Genomic DNA, 25,752 nt, shown 5'->3' on the forward strand with positions numbered 1-25,752 from the left:
GGTTTGTATTTGTGTTTAGTCAAAATGCCGCTGCCATAAATGTAGCAATAACTGTAGTGGAGCTGGGCAGAGACCCTGCAGTCACAGCTTGAGTGCACTGCACCATCACCTGTGCAATAAAGGTCCAGATCTCTTGGCAGATGATGTAGGTTAGTGCGCCACATCTCGATCAGACGGACGGTGCCGTTGCGTCAATGCTGTGTAATACTCTGCAGTCAAACTATTTTTACTGAATATGTGTGCAACAAAAGTTCAACATTCACTTTTTGCTACTATTTTTGTCAAGTCTATGCATACAATTGATGCATATTGTTGCAACATTGGAAATTAATGTACTTCTGGTCCAAAACGCAATGATGCTGGTCTGATCGAGGCTAGTCTATTACTTTGCAGTACATTTTAAAACGATAGTCTTCCGTTGGATATGCCTTTGCATGAACCTTCATGCAATTAAATTCGATGCATGCATTCTGCTGCGACTCCAACGACTGGCCACTCGTGGCATCCCTCTTGCGTCCGTTTTATGAGTCTTGGCGGAAGAGCCTGGCGTGGGCGCACAGCACTGTGCTGCATGCAGGGAGATTAAGCATATCATCTATCGGAATTAAAACAGTGCTACTGCCGGATTCACATAAGTGGAATGTAACCAGATTTTTAACAACAATATTTTACCCATGCATTTTAAGCATATTGGTGGCAATTTCAAAAGGACAATCTGATTGGTGGAGACGTCAAGGTACGATTTATTTTGAGGTTATAATATTCATGAAAGGCCTATGATTTTCTTATGATGGATTATTATTGAGGATTTTATCAGTTGCATTCCCACTTAACTTGAAACAGTCATGCAAATAGATAATTGTTTCAAAACATGTATCTACGTTATGTGCGAATTAGAGGCTTTGATTCAGAATAAGATATATCCTAATTATAGCTTGTTAAATATCATTAGAGGCGTTGGTGACCTTTTACGAGTATATTGCTGCCATATTTAATTTGTATTAAGAAAATATACATTATTATAAACAAGTATACCTGTATCATTTGTCTATGTACACCAACCGCACCCGGTCAATTCAGAGGCCTCTGAGAAAGGCTGAATCATATATCTCAATTCTGTCCATCGACGTGCTTTGACCTGAAATTGGTCTAGATTTGATTAGATCTGAATGACAACATAGTGTGTTTTTCATAGTTTGCGCAATGGATTGCATCAGAGGAAGAATAACGGAGCGCAAGGATGAGATACTCAAACATAAGCCTGTCGATAACTGCAGTTAATAAATCCAACATTTTTACGGGTCCTGGAAAGGCAAAATAAGCATTACACACATTAGTCGGGAGGGACACATACAGCACTACTAGACATGGCGCTGGCACGGATACAGGCTACAACCAACTCACATTTGTTCATCCAACTCTTTGATTCTGTTTAACCCATCGACTATTATAGCCGTCCTGTTCTTGCGTTTGCATGTAAACGTTTTTTTTTTGACAGCATTGGCTTCTTCCGTGGTGTCCTCCCATGAACACCATTCTTATTTAGTGTTTTACGTATCGTAGACTCGTCAACAGAGATGTTAGCATGTTCCAGAGATTTTTGTAAATATTGATGTGACACGCTAGGATTCTTCTAAACCTCATTGAGAATTCTGCAGTCATCTTTGCAGGACACTGTGAATGTTTAAATTATGTATTCAATATAGACAAGAAAAAATACAATAATTTGTGTGTTATTAGTGTAAGCAACCTGTGTTTGTCTATTGTTGTGACTTAGATGAAGATCAGATCAAATTGTATGACCAATTTATGCAGATATCCAGGTAATTCCAAAGGGTTCACATACTTTTTCTTGTCACTGTATGTACATGAAGGAAGGGTAAAGTGACTAGGCATCAGGATAGATAATAATAAGAGTAAAATAAAGTACAGACTAGCAGCAGCAAATGATGAGTGTAAACGTGTGTCAGAAATAGAGGTGCTGGATGTCTGGGAGCTCGGCCCCAGACATCCATGTACTGGGCTGTCCGCACCACCCTCTGTAGCACTTTGCGGTCAAGGATGGTGTATTTGCCATACCAAGCGGTGATGCAGCCAGTCAATAGGCTCTCGATGGTGCAGCTGTAGAACTTTAGAGGATCCGAGGGCCAATGCCAAATCTTTTCAGTCTCCTGAGGGGGAAGAGGTTCTGCCGTGCCCTCTTCAAGACTGTGCTGGTGTTTGTGGACCATGTTCAGTCCTTAGTGATGTGGATGGGAGCACAGAGCTTCCTTCAGGCTCCTGAACCCCGCTTCGATCTCGTCCCCGTCCATTTCACTGTTTTCGGGAGGCGGGCCCTGGTTAGAACGGTAAGGGGGGAGGCTATAGCCGCAAAGTTGGGGATAAACCGGCTGTAGTATCCTGCCAATCCCAGGAAGGACTGGTGCGTGTAACGGGCCAGTCACGTCCCACATGGACCTTCCTCTCCTGGAGCTTGACGTTCCTCCGTCCGATCAAACACCCCAGGTGCTCCACCTTCCCGAGCACTAGCTTGCATTTCTTGGGGTTTGCTGTCAACCCAGCTTGCCTGAGCGAGTCCAGCACTGCCAGTTTTGGCACCAAACTCATGCGCTGTGGGACTCTTCGATGACCCCCATCCTCAACATAGCCTTCACTTCCTGCGTCACGGCCTTCCTTCGGGCCTCGGGGATCAAGTTTGGCCTCTTTTGTACCGTATCCCCGGGCCAGGTAAGAAACATGGTGTTCAATGATGGTCGTGCGGCCCGGCTTTTTTGGAGAAAACCTGCTGTGTTCCGAGCAAAATGGCGCCGACAGAGATGGTCGCCTCGCTTCGAGTCCAAAGGAAACTATGCAGTATTTTGATTTTTTATGTATTATTTCTTAAATTGTTACCCCAGGAAAACTTAAGTCGTATTACATACAGCTGGGAAGAACAATTGGATATAAGAGCAATGTCAACTTACCAACATTACGACCAGGAATACGACTTTCCCGAAGAGGATCCTCTGTTTGGACCACCACCCAGGACAATGGATCTAATCCCAGAAGCCGACCCAAAACAACGGCGCCGCAGAAGGGGCAGACGGAGCGGCCTCCTGGTCAGGCTCCATAGACGTGCACATTGCCCACCGCCCCCGAGTATACTACTCGCCAATGTCCAGTCTCTTAACAACAAGATAGATGAAATTAGAGCAAGGGTTGCCTTCCAGAGAGACAACAGAGATTGTAACATTCATTCTCTGTTTCACGGAAACATGGCTCTCTCGGGATATGTTGTCGGAATCGGTTCAGCCACCAGGCTTCTCCATGCATCGCGCCAACAGAGATAAACACCTCTCTGGGAAGAGAAAGTGGAAGAGTGGGTGTATGCTTCATGATTAACGACTCATGGTGTAATCATAACACACAGGAACTCAAGTTCTTCTGCTCACCCGACCTAGAATTACTTACAATCAAATGCCGGCCATATTACCTCCCAAGAGAATTCTCGTCAGCTATTGTTATGGCTGTGTGCATTCCCCTCAAGCAGACACAACGACGGCCCTCAAGGAACTTCACTCGACTCTATGTAAACTGGAAACCATATATCCTGAGGCTGCATTTATTGTAGCTGGGGATTTTAACAAAGCAAATTTAAGAACAAGGCTACCTAAATTCTATCAGCATATTGATTGCAGTACTCGCAGAGGTAATACACTCGATCACTGCTACTCTAACTTACGCAATGCATACAAAGCCTTCTCCCACCCTCCCTTCGGCAAATCCGACCATGACGTGATCTTGCTCGACCGTCTTATAGGCAGAAACTCAAACAGGATGTTCCAGTGACTAGAACCATTCAACACTGGTCTGACCAATCGGAATCCACGCTTCAAGATTGTTTTGATCACGCGGATTGGGACATGTTCCAGTCAGCCTCAGAGAACAACATCGATCTATACGCTGACTCTGTGAGTGAGTTTATAAGGAAGTGCATTGGAGATGTTGTACCCACTGTGAATATTAAAACCTACCCTAACCAGAAACCGTGGCTGGATGGCGGCATTCACACAAAATTGAAAACGCGAACCATTGCATTTAACCATGGAAAGAGGTCTGGGAATATGGCTGAATATAAACAGTGTAGTTATTCCCTCCGCAAGGAAATCAAACAAGTGAAATGCCAGTACAGGGACAAAGTGGAGTTGCAATTCAACGGCTCAGACATGAGACGTATGTAGCAGGGTCTACAGGAAATCATGGACTACAAAAAGAAAACCAGCCATGTCACGGACACCGACGTCACGCTTCCAGCCAAACAAAACACCTTTGCCCGCTTTGAGGATAATACAGTGCCACCGTTGCGGCCTGCTAACAAGTACTGCACACCCCCCTTCTCCGTGGCCGATGTGAGTAAAATATGTTAACCCTCGCAAGGCTGCTGGCCCAGAGCATGCGCAGACCAGCTGGCTGGTGTGTTTACAGACATATTCAATCGCTCCCTAGCCCAGTCTATTGTCCCCACATGCTTCAAGATGGCCACCATTGTTCCTGTACCCAAGAAGGCAAAGATAACTGAACTAAAGGACTATCACCCCATAGCACTCAGTTCTGTCATCATGAAGTGCTTTGACAGACTAGTCAAGGATCACCTCCACCTTACCTGCCACCCTAGACCCACTTCAGTTTGTATACTGCCCCAACAGGTCCACAGATGATGCAATCGCCATCACGCTGCACACTGCCCTATCCCATCTGGACAAGAGGATTACCTATGTAAGAATGCTGTTCATTGACTACAGCTCAGCATTCAACACCATAGAACCCTCCAAGCTCATCATTAAGCTTGAGGCCCGGGGTCTCAACCCCGCCCTCTCAATTGGGTCCTGGACTTTCTGACGGCCGTCCCCAGGTGGTGAAGGTAGGAAACAACATCTCCACTTCACTGATCCTCAACACTGGGGCCCCACAAGGATGTGTGCTCAGCACCCTCCTGTACTCCCTGTTCACCCATGACTGCGTGGCCATGCACGCCTTCAACTCAATCATCAAGTTTGCAGACGACACAACAGTAGTGGGCTTGATTAACAGCAATGACGAGACAGCCTACAGGGAGGAGGTGAGGGCACTTATGTACATAAGGTATTTATGCTTTATATTGTTAATAAATTAGCAAACATTTCTAAAAACCTGTTTTCAATTTGTCATTATGGGGTATTGTGTGTAGATTGATCAGGAAAAAATGTAATTTAATACATTTTTAGAATAACGCTGTAATGTAACAAAATGTGGAAAAAGTCAAGGGGTCCAAATACTTTCTGAATGCACTGTATCTGTAAGTGTGTTTGATGCGGGCTATCTAATATATGTAATATGTTTGAAAAATGTTAGAGAAATAATTAGTACCCAACCCAAGTGACATGCATGAACGTTTAGGACACTAAAACCTTTGTATTTTACCCCAATTTCGATATCGCTGTAACTCCCCAATGGGCTTGGGAGGCGAAGGTCAAGTTATGCGTCCCCCCGAAACATGATCCGCCAAATCACAGTTCTTAACACCCGTCCGCGTAACCCGGAAGCCAGTCGCACCGATGTGTCGGAGGAAACACCGTTCAACTGACGACCGTTCAACTGATGCCTGCAGGCGTCCGACGCTGGGCCAATTGTGTGCCGCCCTATGGGACTCCGGATCACGGCTGGTTGTGATAAAGCCCGGGATCAAACCCGGATCTGTAGTGACGCCATTAGCACTGCGATGCAGTGCCTTAGACCGCTGTGCCACTCCATAGGCCATTAAAACTTTAATAGTCTTAATTAAAATGTCCATCCCTTATGAAAACAGGAGTTGCTTTGGACACAAGCATTAGGTTCTATACAGTGGGTTGAACTCCTTGCAGGTCGCCAGGGTAGGGCATCGTGTGATTTATGAGTGCTGAGTAGTTGCTTAGTGCTGACCCTCTTCGAATGTTCTTTTACCTATATTGATTTCTTCCTATTGACCACACTAAAGGCAGGTTGGGCATCCCCACTCAGCCCCCTCTCGCTAAGTTCTACCCTGTGAGGTAAAGGACTTGGAGCAAGAAAAACTCTCACCTCACCTGCAGTATGGTGCTTGGATGTGATGGTGATCCATCTCCTCTCCTTACTTCCTACACACACTCTCCCTAACCCCTACACACACTCTCCCTAACCCCTACACACACTCTCCCTACCCACTATACACACTCTCCCTACCCCCTATACACACTCTCCCTAACCCCTACACACACTCTCCCTACCCACTATACACACTCTCCCTACCCCCTATACACACTCTCTTTACCCCCTATACACACACTCTTCCTACCCTCTACACACACTCTCCCTACCCCCTATACACACTCTCCCTACCCCCTATACACACTCTCCCTAACCCCTACACACACTCTCCCTACCCACTATACACACTCTCCCTACCCACTATACACACTCTCCCTACCCCCTATACACACTCTCTCTACCCCCTATACACACACTCTCCCTACCCCCTATACACACTCTCCCTACCCCATATACACACTCTCCCAACCCCCTACATACACTCCAACCAAATGAATCAGTACAGCTATAGTCTGAAGGGAAATCAGTGTCCTCTGTGATAATGATCACAGAAATAAATGACCAGTGGGTGGCTGGTTACTCTATATGACATCATTGGTCTCCATGTCCATATCTGACAAATGTAATTGTCAATGAAATGCACCTGACTTATTTATCTGCATTGAAAGTGCACAAATAGGTATGAACTGTTTTTAATTTGATAGACTATATCTATTTTTGGGGATTGTACTATGCCTAATGCAAGGGGTCAGGCTACTTACTTTACAGCCCTTATGTATATAAGTAAGACGGGTCAAGGTACCACAAAGTAGGAATATTTGCATGTCCTTTGTTTGAATGTGAACGGTGCAACGTTGTACTATTGTTTAAAGCTACACTCTGTAAGATGTGGATATCCTCAAAGAGTGGGTCACCAACAAAGACATAAACAATGGTGCAAATGTGTTCCATGACCATGACATTTTCACATGCAAATAGTACATGATTTCTATGAAACAGTATGTAATGCTCAATGAATGACATTCCACATGAGAGCAACATTATGTTTTCTGAACACGATTTGAAACTATTTGTTATTTGGTTGTGATAAAGTACCTTACATAGGTGTAGTAATTGCGTGAAGGTATTCATGTCATATTCTTCGAAATCAAGGTGCATATCTCATTATTAAAAATACTGGAAATCTTGGTAACATAGTTCACCGCCACAGACATGATAGTCTGACAGACGATTATGACTTCCGAGCCTCATATGAACCAATTAAATGAGGCTTGTATGGCTGTGTTTACACAGACAACCGAAGAACCCAAATCTGATTTTCTTTCTATATCTGTAATTTTTTTCTGACTGTCCACACTAAGTTTTTCATGTGACCCATATCATATTTGCACATTCACACTGATATATCCTCTGAAGTAGTACACAGATACAATGCTTATTTCCTTTCACGGTTCCTTTCAATTTTAGGGTGGTTGTCATGAAAACGGCAGGGTGCTAAATAAAAACACTTCAGAGCAAATAAATCTGATCTGAGCATCCAGACAGCGGTTGCATTTGGAGGATTGGGTTTGTATCAGGATTCGGATGTACATACAGTTGAAGTCGGAGGTTTACATACACCTTAGCCAAATCAGTTTTTCACAATTCCTGACTTTTAATCCTAGTAAAAATTCTCTGTTTTAGGTCAGTTAGGATTACAACTTTATTTTAAGAATGTGAAATGTCAGAATGATAGTAGAGATAATGATTTATTTCAGCTTTTATTTCTATCATCACATACCCAGTGGGTCAGAAGTTTACATACACTCAATTAGTATTTGGTAGCATTGCCTTTAAATTGTTTTACTTGGGTCAAACGTTTTGGGTAGCCTTCCGCAAGCTTCCCACAATAAGTCGGGTGAATTTTGGCCCATTCCTCCTGACAGAGCTGGTGTAACTCAGGTTTGTAGGCCTCCTTGCTCGCACATACTTTTTCAGTTCTGCCCACACATTTTCTATAGGATTGAGGTCAGGGCTTTGTGATGGCCACTCCAATACCTTGACTTTGTTGTCCTTAAGCCATTTTGCCACAACTTTGGAAGGTAGCTTGGGGTCATTGTCCATTTGGAAGACCCATTTGCAACCAAGCTTTAACTTCATGACTGATGTCTTGAGATGTTGCTTCAATATATCCACATAATTTTCCTACCTCATGATGCCATCTATTTTGTGAAGTGCACCAGTCCCTCCTGCAGCAAAGCACCCCCACAACATGATGCTGCCACCCCCGTGCTTCACGGTTGGGATGGTGTTCTTTGGCTTGAAAGCCTCCCCCTTTTTCCTCCAAACATAACGATGGTCATTATGGCCAAACAGTTCTATTTTTGTTTCATCAGACCAGAGGACATTTCTCCAAAAAGTACGATCTTTGTCCCCATGTGCAGTTGCAAAGCGTAGTCTGGCTTTTTTATGGCGGTTTTGGAGCAGTGGCTTCTTCCTTGCTGAGTGGCTTTTCAGGATATGTCGATATAGGACTCTTTTTACTATATAGATATAGATACTTTTGTACCTGTTTCCTCCAGCATCTTCACAAGGTCCTTTGCCCTTGTTCTGGGATTGATTTGCACTTTTCACACCAAAGTACATTCATCTTTAGGAGACAGAACGCGTCTCCTTCCTGAGCGGTACGACGGCTGCGTGGTCCCATAGTATTTATACTGACGTACTATTGTTTGTACAGATGAACGTGGTACCCTCAGGCGTTTGGAAATTGCTCCCAAGGATGAACCAGACTTGTGGAGGTCTACCATTTTTTTCTGAGGTCTTGGCTGATTTCTTTTGATTTTCTCATGATGTCAAGCAAAGAGGCACTGAGTTTGAAGGTAGGCCTTGAAATACATCCACAGGTACACCTCCAATGGACTCAAATGATGTCAATTAGCCTATCAGAAGCTTCTGACATCCTTTTCTGGAATTTTCCAAGCTGTTTTAAAGGCACAGTAAACTTAGTGTATGTAAACTTCTGACCCACTGGAATTGATACAGTGAATTATAAGTGAAACTGTCTGTAAATAATTGTTGGGAAAATGACTTGTGTCATGCACAAAGTAGATGTAGACTTGCCAAAACTCTAATTTGTTAACAAGACATTTGTGGAGTGGTTGAAAAACGTTTTTTAATGACTCCAACCTAACTGTATGTAAACGCTCGACTTCAACTGTACCTGCATTTACACAGGCAGCCGAATTCTGATATTTTTTCCACTAATTGGTCTTTTAACCAATCACATCAGATCTTTTCACATCAGATCTTTTTCAGAGCTGATCTGATTGGTCAAAATACCAATTAGTGAAAAGATAATCAAAATTGATCCGCCTCTGTAAAAGCAGCCAATTGGAGGTGGTATAAATCGGATGTCAAAAGATCCAACTCCATGTGTTTTTTTTCTTTCTGTTTACACATTAGGTAAAATATCAGACAGGTATCAGATATGCAAATAAGGCTGTACTTAAAATTCAGATCTTTTGCAAATTAGGCTGTGTTTACACAGGCAGTCCAATTCTGATCTTTTGCCCAATTATTGGCTAAATAATTTGATCTGATTGGTCAAAAGACCAATTAGTGGCAAAAAGCTCAGAATTGGGCTGCCTGTGTAAACACAGCCTAATTTGCAAAAGATCTGAATTGGGCTGCCTGTGTAAACGCAGCCTATATGTCATAATCAGTTGGTGAACTATTGTGGGTGTGGCTCTGCAGCTGTAAACTATGAATTCTGCTTCAATGATAGTTGTTGAGACCCCTGAATTCACTGCATTTGTGTCAGAAGTGGAATGTCGTTACAGTAGATGCATATTCCAAAGGAAGGTGATAGTTTACTGAACTTACTACAACCTTGAGCGATCTCGTGTGCCTGCTTTAAAACTGAGTCAATAGAATTGTTTGATTATCTTAACACTGGGAATTATCATGAAACAAATCACCAACAAGACAAGTTTTATCTCCCTTGGCTCTAATTGTCGTACTTAAATAGAGCCTTCTTTCCCCCTAGACTTTGCTCAGCATTTATCTGCTGTTAACACAACCGTCATCACTACCATTCATTTAACAGCTCCATCATGAAAGGCCATCATATCTGCTAAACATCCTTACCTTTGCTGTACCTGCATGTCGCAGTTTCCTCCCCTCCCTCTATTATTTTTACCAATATTCATATTTTTCACTGGTCCATTAATACCGTGCCCTTGGAAATTAGAAGTTACCTCAGGTATCCTACTGAATAAACATAACTTATGTGTTATTGTTTACAGATGGGGAAAGTCCTTAGCTGTTCATTATGGGATTTTGGGGGATCCAATGGCCGACAGGAGACGTCTTCTCTCTGAGTGGATACAGGCAGTAGGGTATGATACCAGCTCTCTTTTACTGTAATGGATGCCAGACATGTTTTTTTTCTGTTGCATAACAAATTCAAGTTGTTTAGAAAGTGTTAAATCAGATTTCATGTGATACTGTAAGCTGCCATTTACTGTAGCTGAATATAACCGAATCATGGCAGTGTTCAATTCATCCAGCAATTAGGCTATATTGTAATTACTTCGCCACCATGGCCTATTTATTGCCTTAACTTACCTCATTTGCACTCACTGTATATAGACTTTTTTTGTTTTCTTTTGTTCTACTGTATTATTGACTGTATGTTTTGTTTATTCCATGTGTAACTCTGTGTTGTTGTGTGTCGAATTGCTACGCTTTATCTTGGCCAGGTCGCAGTTGCAAATGAGAACTTGTTCTCAACTAGCCTACCTGGTTAAATAAAGGTGAAATAAATAAGTAAATCAAATAAAATAATCTTGTCACCTCAGATATGGTCACATACTGTTGGACTTTTGCTTCGCCGCCCAAGCAGGTGGTGACCGCAGCACATCTCCTGTTTGTCCTTATGTGCTGTGACAGTTTTTAGGATGCGTTCCTTAAGGAAAACAGTGTTGTTGGCCATTGTGGCGTCGGTGCTGTTGGTGGTGGCCCTCCTCCATTCCTGGCCCACCCGGGCCTACACCACCGTGGATGTCTGGCAGAGACCAGGGCCTGCAGTAGAGAGGCACCTGGAGGAGAGGTTCCCAGAACCAGACCACAGATCTGCCAACATCCCCTATCGCGTGAAGGAGAGTGTTGCAGGGTCAGTATTTGATATAAGGCCTTTGAAATGATTCATTCTGATTCAATAAGCTGATGATGTGGTGGAAATCATGTTTCATTGTCATTTGATTGATGAAGTCCTATCATCCCTTCCGTCTGTCTCCAGTCTGTTGGCACGTAACGGGTGTGTGTGTGAAGGTGAGACTGGGGGCATGAACCTGCCCTTTGCCCAGCTGCTGTTCCCCCGGGTGTCGGCACACCCCATGCACACTGCATTTGAGGCCTCTGAGCTGGACGAGATGAAGAAACGAAGGGCCAAGGAGTACCAGGGCTTCCAGATGAGGTGAGAGCAAAGGACTGTACACCAGCACAGAACTGAAAGGGAAGGACTTCCCATATATCATCGTAGGTAGTCCTTACCCTAGGGGAAGTTGCTGCGTTTGTCATTTCATGTGATTAAATACCAAGCTTTGAAATTCTTAGGGTTAGGTTAAACTTGCTGTAGGTCTTTTGAAGGAGATGGGTTAGGCTCAACATTACCCAATTTTCTAAACATATAGGCCAAATAGGGTTCATGAGGCTTTAGTCTAGCTGTAATAGCTTTGAGTACTGATTATTAAACTGGTGTGTATCTGCCCCCTACAGGTCTCAGACTCCTGCAGATATGCTCATCGTGGCCGAGGCCAACAATCCTCTGCAGTACCCAACACAGGGGATGGAAGTACGGCCGCTCAAAACCATCCTCATCCCAGGTCTGACCCATAACAAAGATTAGTTTTATTTTACCTTGACATACATTGCATTCGGAAAGTATTCAGACCCCTTGACCTTTTCCACATTTTGTTACGTTACAGCCTTATTCTAAAATTGTAACAACGCCTCTCGAGGAGGGGTGTGTGTAGGAAATCAGGAGCAGGAGAGCAGATAGGTTCCAGGGTAATCAATGTTTATTCAGGCGGTCCCGAAAGTACAACACAAACACAATAGGAAAACCGCACTAACGTCGTTTCCACCCACAGGGAAGGAATTACGCACACGGAGGAGAAACCTCGACTCCTCAAACTACTGAGCAAAATGCCCTCGGTAAACACATACCGTAATAAACAAAACAAATCCCGTGGTGCAGGCACGCACCCCTTACAAGCATAATACAGCAATAATCCCACACACAGCTTAACCTGCAGCGGGGAAATATAAACCCACCGAAATCAGCTAAACTAAACACAGGTGTGAAAAACCAGACAGAACTAAACAAAAAGGAAAATGGGATTGGTGGCAGCTAGTAGGCCGGCGACGACGACCGCCGAGCACCGCCCGAACAGGGAGAGGAGCCACCTTCGGTGGAAGTCGTGATAGTACCCCCCCCCGACGCGCGGCTCCCGCAGTGCGCCAACGCCGGCCTCGAAGACGACCCGGAGGACGAGGTGCAGGGCGATCCGGATGGAGGCGGTGAAACTCACTCAGCAGAGATGGATCCAAGACGTCCCCCACCGGCACCCAGCATGGAATCCAGTATGGATCGTACCGTGTACGCCGGGGCCCCCTCGATGTCCGGGGGGGTGGAGGGACCTCCTGCACCTCAGTTTCTTGAAGCGGACCAGCCACCACCGGCCTGAGGAGAGACACATGATACGAGGGGTTAATACGGTAATAACGGGGGAGCTGTAACCTATAACACACCTCGTTTATCCTCCTCAGGACTTTAAATGGCCCCACAAACCGCGGACCCAGCTTCCGGCAGGGCAGGCGGAGGGGCAGGTTTCGGGTCGAGAGCCAGACCCGATCCCCAGGCGTGAACACTGGGGCCTCACTGCGGTGGCGGTCAGCGCTCATCTTCTGCCGGCCCTCGGCCCGGTTGAGGTGCTCCTGGACGGCCTCCCAGGTCTCCCTCGAGTGCTGTACCCAATCCTCCACCACAGGAGCCTCGGTCTGGCTCTGATGCCATGGTACCAGGACCGGTTGATACCCCAACACGCACTGAAAAGGCGAAATGTTCGTTGAGGAGTGGCGGAGCGAGTTCTGGGCCATCTCTGCCCATGGAACATACCTCGCCCACTCCCCTGGCCGGTCCTGGCAATACGACCACAGAAACCTACCCACATCCTGGTTCACTCTCTCCACCTGCCCATTACTCTCGGGTGAAAATCAGAGGTCAGGCTGACCGAGACCCCCAGATGCTCCATGAACGCCTTCCACACCCGGGACGTGAACTGGGGACCCCGATCAGAAACTAAGTCCTCAGGCACCCCGTAGTGCCGGAAGACGTGAGTAAATAGGGCCTCCCCGCAGTATGTAGGGCAGTAGGGAGACCGGACAAAGGGATGAGATGACAGGACTTAGAAAACCGATCCACAACGACCAGGATCGTGGTGTTCCCCTGGGAAGGAGGGAGATCGGTCAGGAAGTCTACCGATAGGTGTGACCAAGGCCGCTGTGGAACGGGGAGGGGTTGTAACTTCCCTCTGGGCAGGTGTCTAGGAGCCTTGCACTGAGCGCACACTGAACAGGAGGAAACATAAAACCTCACATCCTTTGCTAAAGTGGGCCACCAGTACTTCCCCCTAAGGCTTCGCACCATCCTATCTATGCCTGGATGACCAGAGGAAGGTAACGTATGCGCCCACCAAATCAATCTATTGCGGACACCAAGCGGGACATACCTCCGTCCCGCAGGACACTGAGGCAGAGTAGGCTCCGAACGACATGCCCGCTCGATGTCCGCATTCACCTCCCACACCACCGGCGCCACCAGATAAGAGGCCGGAAGAATGAGGGTGGGATCGATGGGCCGTTCCTCCGTATCATACAGACGGGACAGTGCGTCTGCCTTAGTGTTCTGGGAACCTGGTCTATACGAGATTGTAAATCTAAATCTGGTGAAAAACATGGCCCACCTTGCCTGACGAGGGTTCAGTCTGCTCGCCGCCCGGATGTACTCCAGATTACGGTGGTCAGTGCAGATGAGGAAAGGGTGTTTCGCCCCCTCGAGCCAATGTCTCCCCAGTTTCAGCGCTTTTATGACAGCTAGCAACTCCCGGTCCCCCACGTCATAGTTTTGCTCCGCCGGGCTGAGCTTCCTCGAAAAGAAAGCGCAGGGGCGGAGCTTCAGTGGCGTGCCTGAGCGCTGTGAGAGCACGGCTCCTACCCCAGCCTCGGACGTGTCCACCTCCACCATGAATGCCAAAGAGGGATCCGGATGAGCCAATACGGGAGCCTCGGTAAACAGAGACTTCAAGCGATCAAAAGCTCTGTCCGCCTCAGCCGACCACCACAGACGCACCGGCCCTCCCTTCAGCAGTGAGGTAATGGGAGCAGCCACCTGCCCCAAACCCCGGATAAACCTCTGGTAGTAATTGGCAAACCCTAAAAACCACTGCACCTCCTTCACCGTGGTGGGAGTCGGCCATTTACGCACGGCCGAAATGCGGTCACACTCCATTTCCACCCCTGATGTGGAAATGCGATACCCCAGGAAGGAGACGGACTGTTTGAAGAACACGCATTTCTCAGCCTTGACATATAAGTCATGCTCCAACAGTCGCCCAAGCACTTTGCGCACCAGAGACACATGCGCGGCGCGTGTAGCGGAATATATCAGGATGTCATCGATATAAGCCACCACACCCTGCCCGTACAGGTCCCTGAGAATGTCATCTACAAAGGATTGGAAGACGGCTGGAGCATTCTTCAACCCATACGGCATGACGAGGTACTCATAATGACCGGATGTGGTACTAAATGCTGTCTTCCACTCATTTCCCGCCCGGATACGCACCAAGTTATACGCGCTCATGAGATCCAATTTTGTGAAAAAGCATGCTCCGTGGAATGACTCCGTTGCCATAGCGATGAGAGGTAACGGGTAACTGTACCCCACCGTAATCGAATTTAGACCTCAATAGTCAATGCACGGATGCAACCCTCCTCCTTTCTTCTTCACAAAAAAGAAACTCGCGGAGGCGGGTGACATGGAGGGCCGAATGTACCCTTGCCTCAGAGATTCAGAGACATATGTTTCCATAGCCACCGTCTCCTCCTGTGACAGGGGATACACGTGACTCCTGGGGGGTGTGGCGTCTACCTGGAGGTTTATTGCACAATCCCCTCGTTGATGGGGTGGTAATTTGGTCGCCATCTTCTTACAGAAGGCGATAGCCGAATCGGCATACTCGGGGGGAATGTCCACAGTGGGGACTTGGTCTGGACTCTCCACCGTCGTTGCACCGATGGAAACTCCCACACACCTGCCTGAGCACTCCTCTGACCACCCCTTTAGAGCCCTCTGTTGCCACGAAATAGTAGGGTTGTGAAAGGCCAACCAGGGAATCCCCAGCACCACCGGAAACACAGGAGAATCAATGAGGGGAAGAAAATGTTTTCCTCATGATCCCCCCGCGTAACCATGTCCAGTGGAGCCGTGGACTCCCTGACCACCCCTGAAACTAATGGTCAACTATCTAGGGAGTGCACCTGAAATGGTTTGTCCAGCGGAATCTGGGGAATCCCTAACCTATGTGCGAAACCACGATCCATAAAATTCCCTGCTGCACCTGAATCGACTAGCGCCTTATGCTGGGAATGAGGAGAAAACTCAGGGAAAGAAATCAAAACATACATGTGACCAACAGGGGGCTCTGGGTGAGCCTGGTGCTGACTCACCTGGGGTGTCCGAACAGTGCTCTGCCTGCCATCTCGACTCCCAGACGAGCCCCTCCAACACCGGTCGGCAGTGTGCCCTCTCCGACCACATCTGGTGCAGGAGGTGGCTCCTCCTCCGGTCGCCCTCGCTGCAGCACCTCCTAACTCCATGGGGGTTGGAGCAGAGGTGCTGGGGGGTGGAACCAACAGGACCCTATCCGGACGCCCGCGGGTAGCCAGCAAGTTATCCAACCTGATGGACATGTCCACTAGCTGGTCCAGGGTGAGGGTAGCGTATCTGCAGGCTAGCTCCCTGCGGACGTCCTCACGTAGGCTGCACCTATAGTGGTCAATCAAGGCCCTGTCGTTCCACCCCGAGCCGGCGGCCAAGGTCCAGAACTCCAGCGTGAAGTCTTGAGCACTCCTCGTCTCCTGCCGCAGATGGAACAGACGCTCACCCCCTCCGGGGGATGGTCGAACATGGTCCGGAAGAGGCGGGTGAACTCTGGGTAGTTGTCCCTTGCCGAGTCTGGTCCCTCCCAGACCGCGTTGGCCCACTCCAGAGCTTTACCGGACAGGCTGGAGACGAGGGCGTTCACGCTCTCCCCTCCCGAAGGAGCCGGGTGAACGGTTGCCAGGTACAGCTCCAGCTGGAGCAGAAAACCCTTGCACCCGGCAGCCGTCCCATCGTACTCCCTCGGGAGCGCGAGCCGAATACCGCTGGGCCCGGATGGTGCCGGCTCAGGTGATGGTGTAGGTTGGTACACGGTGGGTGCAGGGGTAGGCAGACCACCCCTCTCCCACCTCTCCATCGTTGCCATCACTTGATCCATGGCAGTCCCGAGACGGTGGAGAACGGTGGTATGATGTTGTACGCGCTCCTCCATGGACGTGGAGAGCGTGTCAGCTCCTGCTGACTCCATGTAGTGGTGCGGGACAAAAACGGATTAAATAAATACAAATCTAATCAATCTACACACAATACCCCATTATGACAAAGCAAAAACAGGTTTTTAGAAATGTAAAAAAATGGAATGCTCTGTCAGGTTGGATGGGGAGCGTCGCTGCACAGCTATTTTCAGGTCTCTCCAGAGATGTTTGATTGGGTTCAAGTCCAGGTTCTGGCTGGGCCACTCAAGGACATTCATAGACTTGTCCCGAAGCCACTCCTGCGTTGTCTTGGCTGTGTGCTTACGGTCGTTGTTCCGTTGGAAAGTGAATCGTCACCCCAGTCTGAGGTCCTGAGCACTCTGGAGCAGGTTTTCATCAAGGATCTCTCTGTACTTTGCTCTGTTCATCTTTCCCTCAATCCTGACTAGTCTCCCAGTCCCTGCCGCTGAAAAACATCCCCACAGCATGATGCTACCACCACCATGCTTCACCGTCAGGATGGTGCCAGGTTTCCTCCAGATTTAACGTTCAAGCCAAAGAATTCAATCTTGGTTTCATCAGACCAGAGAATCTTGTTTCTCATGGTCTGAGAGTCTTTAGGGGACTTTTGGCGAACTCCAAGCAGGCTGTCATGTGCCTTTTACTGAGGAGTGGCTTCCGTTTGGCCACTACCATAAGACCTGATTGGTGGAGTGCTGCAGAGATGGTTGTCCTTCTGGAAGGTTCTCCCATCTCTGGAGCTCTGTCAGAGTGACCATCGGTTTCTTGGTCATGTCCCGATGCTCAGTTTGGCCGGGTGGCCAACTCTAGGAAGAGTCTTGGTGGTTTCAAACTTATTCCATTTAAGAATGAGGGAGCCCACTGTGTTCTTGGGGACCTTCAATGCTGCAGAAATGTTTTGGTACCCTTCCCCAGAAGGCCCTCGACACAATCCTGTCTCGGAACTCTACGGACAATTCCTTCAACCTCATGGCTTGGTTTTTGCTCTGACATGCACTGTCAACTGTGGGACCTTATATAGACAGGTGTGTGCCTTTCCAAATCATGTCCAATTGATTGGAGTCCACCTGTGGTAAGTTGTAAAAACATCTCAAGGATGATCAATGGAAACAGGATGCACCTGAGCTCAATTTCGAGTCTCATAGCAAAGGGTCTGAATACATGGTATTTTTTATTTTTTATAAATTAGCAAGAATGTCTACAAACCTGTTTTCACTTTGTCATTATGTGTAGATTGATAATCCATTTTAGAATAAGGCTGTAAAGTAACAAAATGTGGAAAAAGAGAATGGGTCTGAATACTTTCTGAATGGACTGTAGGTCCCTTGATATTTAAAGCCTAATTTATAATGGAAACCTGGCGATAACAGGTAAAATCTACTGCTCACCCTGAGCTGATTATTGACTGGAGAAACAGGACCACGTCTCTGCACACTTCCAGTCAGATGCAAATTTCTTTAATTGTGGCTGAGCTTTCGGTCAGCCGACCTTCATCAGGAAACCTGGCAAAATAGGGGAAGCATACCTTGACAAGTGTAATTTTATCAAGTTACCAATCCAGGGAGACTGTCCTATTACAACAATGTTAAAAATAAGAAAAACCCCAGCACAACGGTAATCTCGATGCTGATCTTATTCACCAACGTTTTGGTCTCAATCAGTCTTCATCGGGGTATTTGGAGGTAAAACTCATTGTCTTTTAAAGTGACAGACAATAGGTGTTCTAACAATCTAACACTATTATTACTACAGTGTTAGTACTATTATTGCAACCACTGACAGCTAGTATCTCTACCATTACCACTATTACTACCATGACAACCTACTGCACTGTATGGCTGTTTTAGAGCAGAGAATAGTGTTTTGTTGCACAACAGAGAAATAGTGTTTACTCTAGCTGACAATTGATGTGGTGAATTTGGATTGGATAAACATCCAACACCTTCATCAAATATGCCAGTAAATTGATGTCATATGTTTTCAGGACTTGCAGTACAAGACCATCCCAGAGAGCTGTACACAGTAAGTAGACCAATAACATTTGGTTTGAGTTATTATTTCCAATACTATTCCATCTGTCTGGTCCTTGTCTTCTTTGTTCTCTGTCTCCCTCTTAATTTTTTTCTTTCTCAGGTCAACTTCACCTCCACCCTGGGAACGTTAAACGTGGCAGCGGAGGTTGAGGGGGTAAAGGTCAAAGGTGATGGGGAGATGCGCATGACCCTGACCAGCAGCCTGCTGTCCAATCTGAACCGGCAGCTACAGTTTGTCACCTACACCAACACACTGTTCCACCCTAGTACAGCAGACACAGGTGAGGCCAGACACGCCTGTCTTTCTGCTGTGTACTACTTATTTCTGTGTTGTGTCCATTATCAAAGTCCTATGCCAAATAACATCTGTAAAATATTTGTGGTAATGAGGTTGGAAATACTCTTGCTGTGTCTTTCAGTGCAGTTTGAGACAGAGGGTCACCAAGCCATGTTTACTATCAAGGTCCGTCATGGTGTAACTCCAAAACTCTACAACACGGGACCCAAAGGGGGTATGCTGACAAACACAACGGCTGACTGTATCTGTTACAACAGCACAACACTTACAACAACAAAAAATAGATCAATGTACAGTACAGTATGTAATGTCAAATACCCTAACTTTTTGTCTTTCTCTGTCCCCCTTCTAGAATACAACATCAGTGCCCTTGTTACCATAGCAACCAAAACCTTCCTGCGCTATGACAAGCTCCAAGATCTCATCGACAGTGTGCGAAAATACTATTCCACTGTCACCATAGTAATCGCTGATGACAGTGAAAACCCAAAGACAGTCTCTGGCCCCTACATCGAACATTACATCATGCCATTTGGAAAGGTTTCTTTTTTTAAACACTACTGCCTCTATTTGCAAGTAAGGGATGGGATACAGTGTACGTGTACCTGTCAAGTCAAAAATGTGTCTAACACCAACATTGTTTGCTTAAATGATCCTTGACAGATGACCTTAAGTGAAAAAGTTGGAAAGAAACTGTCTTGAAAAAAAGTCCTGTCTGTGATTTTCTTAGTTGCCCTTTCGCTGCTTCTGCTTCCTCTTTGCCACATCCTGTTCTCTGTGTCACAACAACTAGGGCTGGTTTGCAGGACGGAACCTAGCCGTTTCCCAGGTGACTACCAAGTATGTGCTGTGGGTGGACGATGACTTCATCTTCACGGCCAACACCAAGCTGGAGAAACTTGTGGACGTCCTGGAGAGGACTACCCTGGACCTGGTGAGGGGGCACAGGCATTGCCATACTGTATTGTAGACCTGGGTTCAAATATCACATAAAATCGTTCAAATACTTTGAGCGTTAGTTCCAATAATTCAACAATGGTCCACTTTCTGTGCAACAGTCGAATCCAGTTCAGAAGCTTTCTCTGGACTCAGAACGTGTTGGTTACTCACTGGGATTTACTCTACAGAGCCAAAAACAGCACCTACACGATTCACCACATTCCATCTTGGCTAGCATGAGGAAACATAATCAACATTTCAGTCCTTTTGCCAGACAGACACAACTTATCATGAGTTATTAAATGAAAGTTTAAAAATCATTTTGATTTACAGCACATCATGAAAAGAGTATTGAAAGAAATTATGTTAGCTGTCTTCTGAAGATGACAAATGAGGAGGAGGCATTCCTTGCTAGCCACATCCAGTCTATCATCTAACATTGCCTTTAAAAGCTGCGTTGTCTACAAGAGTGATAAGATTGGATCCCGGCCTTGTTTTCTACTTACAGAAGAAAACAATCTCTCAACAGACTCTTCCATTCTCTCATCCTCTCTTCTTCACTGATGCATACAGGCATATTTTTGCTCTGTAATACATGAACACCACAGCAATATTAGTCATGCGCGTGTGCACAAACTCACACAAACACGCAGGCATGGATGCACGCACACACACACGTCACACATGCACACAATCCTAGCACAAAAGCCACAAAAGCTGACACCCACACATAAGGCTTGTAATGAATGATCTGTGTGTGTCTGTTTGAGGGTGAAGGGTGTTTTGGCTGGAGCCTGAATCCCGCTCAGAGACTTACTGTGTGCTCTGGGAATAGAATAGACCTCTTGTGTACCATAGACTGGGACTCCAACTCTTGAGAGGGGAGTCTATGGGTTACACATGTCAGCAGCTGGTCTGCTGGACACTTTGAATCCCTTCTTTCTTTGGACCCCAAAAGCACAGACAGACAAACATGGGACGAAGATACTTCTCGGTTTTCTGGTTCTTATTTTAGTTTTGTCTGTTTATTATGTCCTTTGGAAAGATGACGTGATCAAGGATCCAACTGTTTCCATCGGTTTCCTTCTGATTTCGTATATCAAATCACTACAGCATGCACTCAATATCAACTTCAGTCAGACAATTGGAAGTACCCCTAATGTTTGTTTTGTACACAGTTGTCACGACTTCCGCCGAAGTCGGCTCCTCTCCTTGTTCGGGCGGCGTTCGGCGATCGACGTCACCGGCTTTCTAGCCATCGGCGCTCCATTTTGTTTGTTTCCATACACACCTGGTTTTCATTTCCCCAATCAATCTACTTGTATTTAACCCTGTTTCCCATCATGTTTTGTGTGTAATTGTTTCCTGTTGCTGTGGCGTCTTTTTACACGCTTTACTTTTGTTATGTTCCGTGTTTTTGAGCGCATTTGATTTATGTTGTGCTCTCGTTTTGGAACTTTAATAAAGTGCGCCTGTTTACATCACGCTCCTCTCCTGCACCTGACTTCGCCTCTTTTACACACGCTGACAATAGTATACAGTGCATTCGGAAAGTATTCAGACCCCTAAACTTTCCACATTTTGTTACGTTACAGCCTTTTAATAAAATTGATTAAATAAAAAATTGCAAATTTAAAAAAATAATAAACAGAAATCAGTTTTCCGACCCTTTGCTATGAGACTTGAAATTAAGCTCAGGTGCATCCTGTATCCATTGTTCATCCTTGAGATGTTTCTACAACTTGATTGGAGTCGACCTGTGGTAAATTCAATTAATTGGACATGATTTGGAAAGGCACACACCTGTCTATATAAGGTCCCAATGTTGACCGTTCATGTCAGAGAAAATCAAGCAATGAGGTTGAAGGAATTGTCCGTAGAGCTCCGAGACAATCAAGCCTTTATGGTAGAGTGGCTAGACAGAAACCACTCCTCAGTAAAAGGCACATGACAGCCCGCTTGGAATTTTCCAAAAGGACTCTCAGACAATGAGAAACAAGATTCTCTGCTTCTTCTGATGAAACCAAGATTGAACTCTTTGACCGGAATGCCAAGCGTCACGTCTGGAAGAAACCTGGCACCATCCCTATGGTCAAGCATAGTGCCAGCATCATGCTGTGGGGATGTTTTTCAGTGGCAGGGACTGGGAGACTAGTCAGGATCGAAGGAAAGATGAACGGAGCAAAGTATAGCGAGATCTTTGATGAAAACCTGCTCCAGAGTGCTCAGGACCTCACACAGTGGCGAAGGTTCACCTTCCAACAGGACAACGACCCTAAGCACACAGCAGGAGTTGCTTCGGGACAAGTCTCTGAATGTCCTTGAGTGGCCCAGCCAGAGCCCGGACTTGAACCTGATCGAGCATCTCTGGAGAGACATGAAAATAGCTGTGCAGCGACGAACCCATCCAACCTGACAGAGCTTGAGAATAAGAGGATCTGCAGAGTAAAATGGGAGAAACTCCCCAAATACAGGTGTGCCAAGCTTGTAGCGTCATACCCAAGAAGACTCAAGGCTTTAATCACTGCCAAAGGTGCTTCAACAAAGTACTGAGTAGAGGGTCTGAATACTTACGTATTTTTTTATTTGTAATAAATTAGCAAAATAGTCTAAAAACCTGTTTTTGCTTTGTCGTTATGCGGTATTGTATATAGATTGAAGAGGAGAAAAAACGATTTAATCAATTTTAGAATAAGGCTGTAACGTAACAAAATGTGGAAAAAGTCAAGGGATCTGAATACTTTCCAAATGCTTTGTATGTTTTTTGTGTGTATGTGTGTCAGAATCAGTTAATGCATTCTTTATATGCACATTTGTATCTGTGTTTTATGCACTGTGTGTGTGTGATTTAGGTGGGTGGTGCAGTGCGGGAGGCCACTGGCTACACTGCCACCTACAGGCAGACCATCTCCATTGAGCCAGGGGAGGAGGAGGGTGACTGCTTGCATATGCGGAGGGGCTTCCACCACATCATCCAGGGCTTTCCAAACTGCGTAGTCACGGACGGGGTCATCAACTTCTTCCTGGCCCGCACAGACAAGGTCCAGCAAGTGGGCTTTGACCCCCGTCTGGCCAGAGTGGCCCACCTGGGTGAGTACAGACCCAAACCCCAGCACCACACAGAGTGTGCCTGTCCATAACATCAGCTGTACCAGTAGTCAAATGTAGTCAGTGCTACGCGGAGCCTGCACCTGCACCTTATGAGTCCAAAGAGGAGTAGGATAGAAAGTAGGATAAGAGTACCCTAACCCTAAACCTTAATCTTGGCATAACTTGTGTTCAACCCTGGCTCAACCCAGATCCAAAACCCTCTAAATTGGGCTCCTCCATGTCCGAATTCACAATTTAACCCCTGAGCTGCACCATCTACATTTGGAAGAAAGTGATATAGGTAACAGTTCTTCAAAACCAGTCTGAATAGTCATTAATTAATTATGTATCAAAAATCTCAAGAAGGGAACGAAATAGCTTCTTCTCAAATGTTTGTTAGTTGCATGTACATATAAATTGTACATATAAATTGTGTGATACTTTCAGTTCCCTTAAAGTATCCCTTTAAGTTCCCTTAAAGCATAAAAACGAACCTCTTTCCTTTTGCTCTGACCCCTTGTCACAGAGTTTTTCATCGATGGCCTCGGCTCGCTTCACGTGGGATCCTGTGATGATGTCATCGTCAACCACGCCACCAAGATCAAGCTTCCCTGGGTCAGCCAATCAGAGAGTGACAAGACGTATGCCAAGTTCCGTTACCCACCAGCCTCCTCGGACGCCACACACACCAAAAACGGCCTCCTCTATTTCAAGAACCGCTTCCAGTGTTTGACTCACAATTAAATTCCCTGTTTTGTTAACCTGTCGTTTCTCCTCTCGTTCAAGATTCATGCTCTTTCTGAGTTGCCAAAGAAGCTCTCACCCAATGTGTCCAATCGGATAAGATTTTAGACAACCACATTACACACATCCCCTTGAAAATCGACCTTGCTTGTTTCACTCTAGAGGGATTGTCATTCAAACAGAGCAAAACTGTCATTTCTATTAACTTAATCATAATTTCTCTTCAGTTGTGTACTCTTGATTGTAAACTCAAGTTTGAGATAATTTTAAGGGATATATGTGTGTTTTGTGCCTCAAATCTTATCTGACAAGTCGCCACCGAGTCCTTTTGTTGAGGAAAGAGATCAAAGACATGCTGAATTAGCCTTACGCCCTCACAGGACTAAATGAGGTGAACGAGTTTCCATACTGTTATGAAGCGATCAGAGGTATGTGTACTCTGTCCTTCCCTTTGCACTATACAGTTTGAGCTGGACTGAACTCTATGGGTCAGACAAATGAGGATTGTGGGGACCATGGGGGACTGAGGATGAGGATTGACAGTCATTCAGTAGAGAGGACACTTCTCAGCATGTGACAACCCCTTCAGAGACACAACGCATGGGTGCTCCCTTTCCAACCCCGGACAATGAACACATTCAAGACTCTAAATGTGTGGCTAATTCTCCATGGGTGTCTGTGCCAATGGTTTCCCAGGTGGTTTGGTGTTGAATGATAATTTTGTTTGAAACCTCTGTGTCGCCCTTGACTGGCCCATGCTTGAGGAGAATGATGCTCATCCATCTGGTCTGGGATCTAACCCAGGAATAATATCCCTGTTTCACCTGGTCTAGTGCATTCTGTCTATCTAGGGTCGATCCCACTCTGTTTTATACTCCAAGCATCATAATAAGGAATGCTTCTGTCCATGCACGCATTTGAATGGGAGGTGAGATTAATTGCATTTTCATATGCTACCTCGAACAGAAGGGTTAGTTTGAACAAAGTGCATGTCTCTCTATTTCTTTATCAATTCTACATGGAAATAAACACACACTAACAGAATAATGGCACAGTTTGAGTTTAGAGAGTTGAAACGCTGTAAGAATGAGTAGAACACTAAAGGAAATGGTTGGGGAGACACAATGTTAGGATGACACATTATAGAGAGATGATATGAATGATAAAGCAAGGGTCACAGTCACACCGAAGTACCAAGGCAGCAAAACATTTTATACTTACAGTTCCTCTGCCATGCAACCTGACAGCAGGATCACATAATGTTATTGTGTGTCATGACCACTAGATGGCACCCTTGCATCAGAATAGTGCTTTTTAAAATCAAACTACAAATAGTTTTTTGTCATTTGTTATGAAATGCCCCAAGGTGCCAGTGATACATTAGATCACTTTTTATTTTGTCCTTTTTGAATAGAGGAATATTTTAAAACAGATACAATTTTGGGTGATGCCAGATTTAAATTTGTCTTTCCTGAAAGGGGATATTTAACACTAAGTGAGATCTCAGTTCAATTGAACCCTGACTGCAGTAGCCTATTTACACAGCACTGTAGCTCCTCTTCCATGGGAATCTATGACTAATACCACCTAGACTCCCCAAGCAGATGCTTCCTGTTTTCAGAATGAGAAGTGTTCTGCATGTGAGTAGGGGCAGTAGTTTGTCAACAAAGACACTGCTTAATGACAGGTTTGATTGAATTCCACACTCTCTGAAGTTAAGTAGTTGAAGGGATTTGGACAGTGATTTCCATTGTTCAACTGATGATGATGATGATGATGATGGCGGTTGTATTTTTTCTGCTTGCTTCACCTTAGAACCACGGGTCTGAGTCTTTCCAACCTGACAACTATCATCACGACAACCTTCTGCATTATCAGACTGTTTTCATTTAAACATGATTATAAAGTCTCTGATAAAAAATA

General features: G+C 45.8%; 1 protein-coding gene across 2 annotated transcripts; it reads left to right on the top strand.

Moving 5' to 3' along the window:
* On the top strand, positions 1–25,752 carry b4galnt1b (beta-1,4-N-acetyl-galactosaminyl transferase 1b). Of its 2 annotated transcripts, NM_001165331.2 has the most exons (12): positions 547–736; positions 10,368–10,460; positions 11,014–11,236; positions 11,363–11,539; positions 11,842–11,948; positions 18,710–18,747; positions 18,859–19,039; positions 19,178–19,270; positions 19,409–19,596; positions 19,850–19,990; positions 22,848–23,085; positions 23,612–25,588. In NM_001165331.2, the coding sequence occupies exons 3-12, from the start codon at positions 11,022–11,024 to the stop codon at positions 23,827–23,829; spliced, it is 1,596 nt and encodes a 531-aa protein (NP_001158803.1). In that variant the 5' UTR covers positions 547–736; positions 10,368–10,460; positions 11,014–11,021; the 3' UTR covers positions 23,830–25,588. The 2 variants fall into 2 exon arrangements, with proteins under 2 accessions (XP_045560972.1, NP_001158803.1); XM_045705016.1 differs by having other exon boundaries at positions 1–736; positions 10,368–11,236; positions 23,612–25,752.

The sequence above is a fragment of the Salmo salar genome, chromosome ssa22 (genome assembly GCF_905237065.1).
Source record: "Salmo salar chromosome ssa22, Ssal_v3.1, whole genome shotgun sequence".
Lineage (NCBI taxonomy): Eukaryota > Metazoa > Chordata > Actinopteri > Salmoniformes > Salmonidae > Salmo > Salmo salar.

Excerpts from the sequence above, each read along its gene's own strand:
- b4galnt1b (XM_045705016.1), top strand. The coding sequence starts at position 11,022 with ATGCGTTCCTTAAGGAAAACAGTGTTGTTGGCCATTGTGGCGTCGGTG. Across the intron at positions 19,040-19,177 it reads CCCTAGTACAGCAGACACAG|TGCAGTTTGAGACAGAGGGT; the intron begins GTGAGGCCAGAC and ends TGTGTCTTTCAG. Across the intron at positions 19,991-22,847 it reads AGAGGACTACCCTGGACCTG|GTGGGTGGTGCAGTGCGGGA; the intron begins GTGAGGGGGCAC and ends TGTGTGATTTAG.